Raw genomic sequence first — 7,829 nt, forward strand, 5'->3', positions numbered from 1 at the left:
AAGACTCACTAACAACCTCAGGGCTACACCAAGAGGTAGGAGAGAGGTACTAAAATGTATATGCCTTTACACTTAAAGTGCAGCCCACGTGGCTTTCACTATAGGGCTTGGGAGAACAGAAGCAACTTGCACACGCCCTCACTGTGTCAGTTCCAGGGAAACCGCCCAGGCTTTCTGCTCCAGGGTGCTCTGGGAGAATGACAGGTTTAAGGGCCCTGGAAATACAGTGTCAAGGTTCCAGTCGTATTCCTTCCACTGACAGACAACAATATTGTCTACAATTCCCTCAACCTGTTAGGCTTTCTCGTCTATCTGCTGGGGATGAGAATACCTGACCTGCCTTCCTCAGAAGGTGATTTCGAGGTTGAAATGATGTTGCTACATCGCTGATGTGAACATGTCCCCGAGATTAGCAACCTGACACAAATGGGCCCCAGCATCACTGCCTCTTCATTTACTGTCTGGGATCACAACAAGGTCATCGTCCTCTGCCCTCTCTCCAAACAGACCCCTTGACACACAAATTGTTCAAGAAAGCAGAAAGAGCAGGTTTAACATAATTCGTCGGTGGCCTTATTTTAAAAGACAAAGAAGAGTTGCTCAAACTCTGAGTTTTTTGGAGGCAGGAAGTGGCTGGCTCTCAGAAGGGGGACATCATCACCTGCTGAAGAGTGAATGTGGTCCGGTTACGGCGCTGTTTTCTCCGCAGAAATCCATCGTCGAAATCTCCCGTAGAATGGTTGCCAAAGGGTGCAGTGCCTGCGGTGAGCAAACAGGATCAGTCTGAACACAGCCGCACCCCCACAGTCCTCACGCAGAGCCGCTGCTATGCACCCTCACTGGGAGGCAGTGGCCTGTCCCCTCCAGACAGAACCTCGTCTGGCCAAAAGTGTTTTTCTCTGCTCCTGTTCTTAAGGTGCCCTCTTTTCCACTCTACCGTGCGCTCTCTCTCTTTCTGTCCCAGTAATCTCTGACTTTAAGCTCAACTATGCCTATTTCCTGGTGGCTCAGAGGTTAAAGCATCTCCCTCCAATGCGGGAGACCCGGGTTTGATCCCTGGGTCGGGAAGATCCCCTGAAGAAGGAAATGGTAACCCACTCCAGTATTCTTGCCTGGAGAATCCCATGAACAAAGAAGCCTGGTAGGCTACTGCACACGGGATCGCAAAGAGTAGGACACAACTGAGCGACTTGACTTTACTTACTACGCCTATTTCACAGGGTGATGGCAACCTTACTCCCTAGACAGCCAAGTCCACTTGTGAAATTCTGGACCCTCTGAGTCAGGAAGGGTCACTGACTTGAGATCGAGCCTTCATCAGCTTTCTGGCTCCAGCTGCATCTCTGCACCTTCAGCTCATCCCTTCTATTTCTGATCCTTTAATAGAAGGCTCAAAGTTTCCCTTTTGCTCACCTGTTACTTTACTTTTCCTTATTTCTATAAACAATACGGATTAAAGGCTGGGAAAGGGAGAAGAAAGAAATCTCCAAGAGATTTCCCCAGCACTCCTCTCCTAGAACTTCAAGGCATGAGCAAGTAAGAAGTTTATAAATGAATATTAATACCATTGGTCACAGCTCTTCGGCGCCATAGTGGATCTGTTATATAGATTTCAACTAACAAGAAATCTGCTGTAATAGTGACTGTCCTGAATTCCAAGCAGACTTCAACAGAACCATTCTCAAAGGGCATCCCAGCCTCTGGTCAGGCTCATAAAAGACCCACTGCTCCTGATTCTCTGAAAAGAAAGGCATTCTTTCCACAGTCCTCCCTGGCAGCCTCCAAAGCTCGTAATAAGCCGAAACAGAGTTTGGCCCCAAATGTGCATTCAGATCATTTTCCAAATGTGCGTCATTTACTTGACAGTCCACAAAGACTTCTTAACAAAACAAATGAGCAAGTTCCCATTAGCCAATGAATGCTGTACCTGCCATAGGCTCCGGTCTCAGAATCACTGCATGCTCGGCATTAGGAGCTGACAAGTCACATTGTCCAGGAATTATCCCTCTGAAGGACCTCAGGCCCAAAGTGGCAATGTCCTTTGGGTTTTTTAAAATTCTATGTACTAAAAGGAGTCCCTCCTACTCATTACACTACTCCCCTCATCCTATGCCAAAAGACCTCCACTCTCTGGTGAAGACTTCTCCCTCCATTGTCTCATCCAACTTGCTTTCTTCCTTGAAATTCTCAAAATATTTTTCTCTAGCTCACTGGAAACTTCAAAGAGACAGACTCTAAACAATCTTATTCTCATTAGTTCGTGGGAAACCAAATTGTCTCCTTTTAAAACAAAGCACCTGACTGGTGAGGATGAAGTGTAATCTCTAAGACTCTCCAATCACAATCGGCCTCACAATTTCTGCTTGCTTGTCCCAAATTGTATCACAAAATGTATGTATAATATCTTTAAACAAAACCCTTTATGTCACACTGGATCCTAAAAAAGGCTGACAGTTGATCAAATTAATAAGAACAAAGACTGACAACCTAATAGAAAAGAGGAAAAATAAGAGAACATGCTTTTTACTTAAAAACAAATAGAATGGTTGATAATATTATGAAAATTTAAACCTTTAAATAATTAAACAAAACATTTTTGCAAAAAAAAAAAATAAGATGCACAATTATAACCAGTACAGATAAAAGCATAATGCATTTTACACACTCTTCACCATTTGTAGGAGCACGAATAGGTGAAGACTTATTAGAGGATAATTTGACAATATCTGCCCAAAATTTTAAATGTATATACAGGTATTTAGTCTATAAATATACTTGAAAAGTGTGCCAAAATAGAGACAGAATATTGTTCCTGGTAACATGATAACAGAAAAAAATGGAAACAACCAAAATGCCCAACTGTAGACATTTTCCGTACAACATATAACGGAATACTACACAGCTGTTTAAAATAAGCCAGTACATCTGCATACATTAACACAGAAAAATCACCAAAATCTGTATTGTGAAGAGGAAAAAACGAGCACTGAATGGTGTGGCAGTATGATTTCAGTACAAAGAAGGCATAACGTATACAGGAAAAAATACATAAATGAGGGTAGATGCAGGTAGAAACGTATTTTTCTTGAATGAATCACAAGAAACCAACAATAGGGAGTATCTTTAGAAAAAGACATAGAGAAGGAAGATCTCACTTTTCAGTGTACAAGTTTCTGTTCTATTCTAATTCTCTGAGCAGGTAGATGTAGTACTTTTTAGTTTAACTTCAGCAAAATTAACTGAGAAGTGAGATTATGAGCCATGTTTGCTTTCTCCTGTATGACTTTCTAGATTAATAAAAATTAAAAAGCCAACAGGCAATAATGAGATGTCAGATTCCAAAGATCTGTCCGCAACCTTTCTATCTGCAGCAGTAACCTCCTCCCCAGCAAGACTAAACTAAAATAAAACACCCCTTTCTGTAAAGCTGGCTTTGAAACACATCTGCAAAGGAATAAAAAAGTTCTTAAAATCCCATTTCCTTTTCTTCTGGTCACAGAAATCAGAATCACCGTTGAGGTGGGATGTGCCCAGATGCAGGAAAGAAAGATGAGCTAAGCTGAGGGTAGCAGCAGCTCAGTGCTCTGGGGCCACAACAGGCTGGCCAAGACTCTCCCCACGTGACTTCTGCAACCCACTCTGCAGGCTGGACTTTCCCCTTCAGTCACCCTGGCAGCCCACCATATGCTGAATGCCCAAACCTCAACCATCCCACTTTACTGGAGAGGTGGGCTGCCGAGTACCAATCAGTCCAAACCCGAGATTCTCATATGCAGAAAAGTTGTGTCTACTGCAAAGGCAGAGGCTCTCCCTGCAGTCCTAGGTCAGGGGCTGAACCTCTCAGACCTTTATGAAGCCCATCAGCATGGGTCCTTGGGAGTAAAAGGAGGTAAAATGCAGTCACGTGTCTGTCCGTCCCTTCTTAGGAATGCTGATCAAGCTGACAGGGCTTGAACACTGGGCTTCGTTAGCCTGCTTTAGAAAATCTTACTGAGCTCTTAAAAGCTTCTATGGAAAAAACAAAACAAACTTTCTGAAAGCCCTTGTGTATGGCCCAGCTGAAGCCAGCTACTGCTCCAGGTAAGCAAGGCAAGGTGAAGGAGCATACTCTGATATTTCAGGTTCTCCATGGTCTCACTACCTTTTGCCCTGCCCCATACCTTTGATTTCTTTACCTCCAAAATTCACTCACCTCCCCCACCCCCAAATAAATCAGAGGAGTAGGCTGCCAAAACCAAGTCTTGGTATTGCTCCCAGTTATAAGTCCTGATAGCCCAAGGCTGAGACTACTTGGTCTGAGGAAGGCGCTGTTAAAGGGCCAGAGTGTGTGGCTTTGCATTTGCCTGAGGCATTAGTAATCTCCTCTGTTTGTGGAGGGCCCACCCCTGGGGAGTCCTCAAGACCAGCGATCCAAGCTCTCCCCTTCTCACCAACTTATCCCCACCTAATCCACTGCAGGGACCATGCCAAGGTTCCTGAAGGGAAATTGATTCTAAGAACTGGAGACCCTCAAAGACCAAAACTCTGGCCATGGGATGCCCATGGGAGTGGGAACTAGTTAGCATTTGGGGTCAGAAAACCAGTGAGCCACAGAGGAGGCACCATGCCAGGGCACTTGGTGGGCAAGGCCACCGGACTCCTGAGGGCCACGTCGTCCTGGAGTAGACCTTGAGGACCCTGAGCAAGACTGCCTTGGGCGGGCAGTGAGAGCAGCCTGGCAGAGGGTGGTTCCTGCTCCTTTCCGGCCCAGGGCCATGCACGCCACCTAGTCCACCGTGAAAGATTGATGCAGCCCCCCGGGCCGGGGAATCGCGATTAGAGGCGTGACACCAGCATCTGTGCTAGGAGGATCCGCGGGTCCTGTCCTGGCAGCGCACATTGCCTGGGGCCGACCAGCCCAGGCAGGGATGGGGGAGGTAGGAGGCAGGTGGCCACGGGGGCGGAAAGCTGGAGCGGGATGTGGGGAGGAGTCTAGGGGGCCTCTACCCCAACTGCCGGTGGCTGCGCCCCTCTCGGAGCGGGGACCTAACCTAACCAGCCCCAGCTGCCGCTCGGGCCCTTTCTGGCCGGCACCGGCCTTTTGGAGCAGCTTCGGCTCGGAGCTTACTCACCCTCTAGCTGTGGTGGACAGTGGAAATAAAACATCGCCGACGGCCCGATCGACTGCACGGCCAGGACTCGGGAGGGTGACCGCAGGATCGCCAAGGCACGCGTACGCGTCAGTCTGGCCCGGCTGCAGAGCAAACAGCGATAGAGTCTAAGCCTCCCTCTGCCTTAGCCTCCGCCCGGCCCGGGAGCGCACTGGGCGCTCCCTTCCTGGAAAACCCCCTCCCAACGCCTTCAGTCCACTATGGGGACTGGAGGCGAGGTGGAGTGCCGTCGCAAAACGGGGACCCTGTGGGCAGCCCTTCCGTTCGGTCCACCACCCAGACAGACGTCCCCCAGCATCGGCCCCAACACCAAGCCTACGCAGTCTAGTTCCCGGCTCTCAGGGGTCCCCACTGCAATGCCTACTCCCAAGCCACCTCAGCCGAGTCGGCGAGCGCGCCAGGGCATCAACGCCAAAGGCAGCCCCCGCCAGGAAGCCAGCCGCAAGGCCCGCCGCACCGGGCTCGGTGTGTGGGTGGGGAGCCGCGCGTACCTCGGCGGGCGGCGGGAGAGGAAGGCCGGAGCGCGACCGCCTCTGGTCCGCTCGCCGGACTCGACTGGCAGCGGGCGGGGCTCCGCGCGGCTGGCGCCCGCAGGACCAGAAAAGTGACTCGGGAAGTGGCCAGATGTCTTGCTGTCTGTCTACAGCGCGCGCCGCCGCTCAGCACTCGCCTTTATAATCTCACGCATAATTGGCCTTAATCTGATTATTTCCAGCGCTGTCTACAGCGAGTAACTTGGATAGGTCTACTGGGCCTTACAAATGGCCCACGTGGTGTAAAAAAAAAAAATCCGTCATTTCTTAGCAAACATCAGAAATGTCTTTTCCTCTTTTCTTTTAGAAGGTTGAAACAATCACCACTACCACCACCCCCAAAAGGCATTATTCTCTGATCACTCCACCCCACCCCCACCCCGAGTTCCCTCTGCCTCAAACCTTTTTTCTCCGCAGGAGCTTGACTTTAGGCTCCCCTTGTCAGAGGCCTGGTGACTCCCGAGCTGCGAATTGACAAAGAGCTGCTAATTGTCGCCACCGGATGGGTTTTGGGGGAACTCTTTGCACACGGCTTCCCTTTCCAAGCGACCGTACAAGAGGAAAGTTTTATTTTGTTCTCAGCAAGGGGTCCCTGAATTTATGTTCGCTTCTCCATGCAAATGATATGCGGTGGGACCCTTCGCAATTACTTTTAAAATGCATCGGAGGCAGACACTCAGCAGAGAGAGACCGCCCTTCCCTCTGCCTGGGTGAAAATTAAACTCTAAAGTACCGGGCTGAAATTTTCAAGTCAGGGGCGCGGGATTGGATCAAATCACATAAACTGCAAAAAAAGCAAGTCTAATGGCGCATAATTGGTTCTGTAATAGCATTACACTAGGATAATAGCCCGTTACGGCCCCCTGCACTATTAAGTGCTTCCCTGGCGGAAAGCCTTTATGATATTAAAGGGGGAATATAATGATATTTTGGTTATTAAATGCGTGTAATTAATTTATGCACCACTGAAAATAAAGTTGGTATTATGACCCACTCAAGATGCATCAGAAGATGCAAGTCAGACAACTGTTGATAAGTTCTGGTGTCTGTGTTCCGTCTAGACTGCTGATTTTATTTTGGGACGATGGCTTCTTGGACAGACTACATAAATTGAATATTTTATAAACATTCTAATGCTGCGTTCAGGATCCCTGGCGAGGCAGTAGGTCGGGTCCCTGCATCGCCTGGGATCCAGCCTTGATCTTAAAGACACAGTGAGTGGGAAACAAAAGGCCTGGCGGCCCACACGTGGACACCCACTCCAAGGAAGGTGCATCGAGCTGGAGGGCAGATTGCCTGCCAGGGCCCTGGATCACCAGTGGATGACCCTCTGAAAACCGCCAGGAGGAAGAAGCAAGACCGCTTCGGCAGAGACAAATCAGGGCCGCTACACTTCAGCGGCCCCTCCTGGGCTCAGCCCGCCCAGGCGCAGAAAGCCGACCCCATCTCAAGGAAGAAACCACTGGAAACGCTGGCTGGTTTCTGAGCGGAGAGAACCCGCGGCGCCAGCTTCGCCAGGGCCACCGACTCCAGGAGTCCAGGCGACCCGCCAGCGGGGAGCAAGCCTGCAGGTCTGGGCGGCGGGCGCAATAGCAAGCTGGGATGGCGGGGTAGTGAGAGAGTCATTTCCACTCCATCCGGAAAGGGCTAGAGCCCTCAGAACCGACTCTATTTGAGCCCAGGCCAGGAAGCTCAGCGCGCTATCTCTCCTTGTCTCCCTCAGAGCACCCGTGCTCTCTGGAGTTCTAATCAAGAGCCGGAGTCTCCCCTTAAGTGCCTGGGTCTGCCAAAAGCCCCCTCAAACTCCTACTACCCTAGGCGGCTTCCTGCAAGCACCCTGAGCGCTCCGGAGCCAAGTTCCTGTGAAGCGAGGTGAGGAAAACATCTGGGCTGGCTCCACAAGATGCTCCAAGGAGGACCTGAGTATCTGTATAGGAACCCTAGGAACCAGGCGCCCAGCGCGCGTTGGCCCCCAAAACCAACGAGGTCCAAGCCCGTCTCAGGTCCCCATTCCTGACATCGGCCAAAGCAGTTTCCTGTCAAGGCCCAGAGATGTCCTAGGCACTGGACATGCTTGTCCTGGGTCTGCAGGCAGGGCGCTCCCCGAGCCTCCCTATCGGTCAGAACCCTGGACAGCGGCACCTGT

The 7,829-nt window shown here is 50.0% G+C and overlaps 1 protein-coding gene across 2 annotated transcripts in view; it reads right to left on the reverse strand.

Moving 5' to 3' along the window:
- DRGX (dorsal root ganglia homeobox) overlaps positions 1–5,145 on the reverse strand; it is a 31,655-nt gene extending 26,510 nt beyond the window's left edge. For both annotated transcript variants that reach the window (XM_055425254.2, XM_088842486.1), the window contains exons 1-2: positions 5,112–5,145; positions 662–759 (exon numbers count right to left, since the gene is read on the reverse strand). In XM_055425254.2, coding sequence (XP_055281229.1) covers positions 662–759; positions 5,112–5,145 — 132 coding nt within the window. The remainder of the gene's footprint in view (positions 1–661; positions 760–5,111) is intronic.
- Between the last annotated feature and the right edge of the window lie 2,684 nt (positions 5,146–7,829).

The sequence above is a fragment of the Moschus berezovskii genome, chromosome 12, assembly GCF_049115385.1.
Source record: "Moschus berezovskii isolate FMDL1 chromosome 12, NW_MosBer_1.0, whole genome shotgun sequence".
Classification (NCBI taxonomy): Eukaryota; Metazoa; Chordata; class Mammalia; order Artiodactyla; family Moschidae; genus Moschus; species Moschus berezovskii.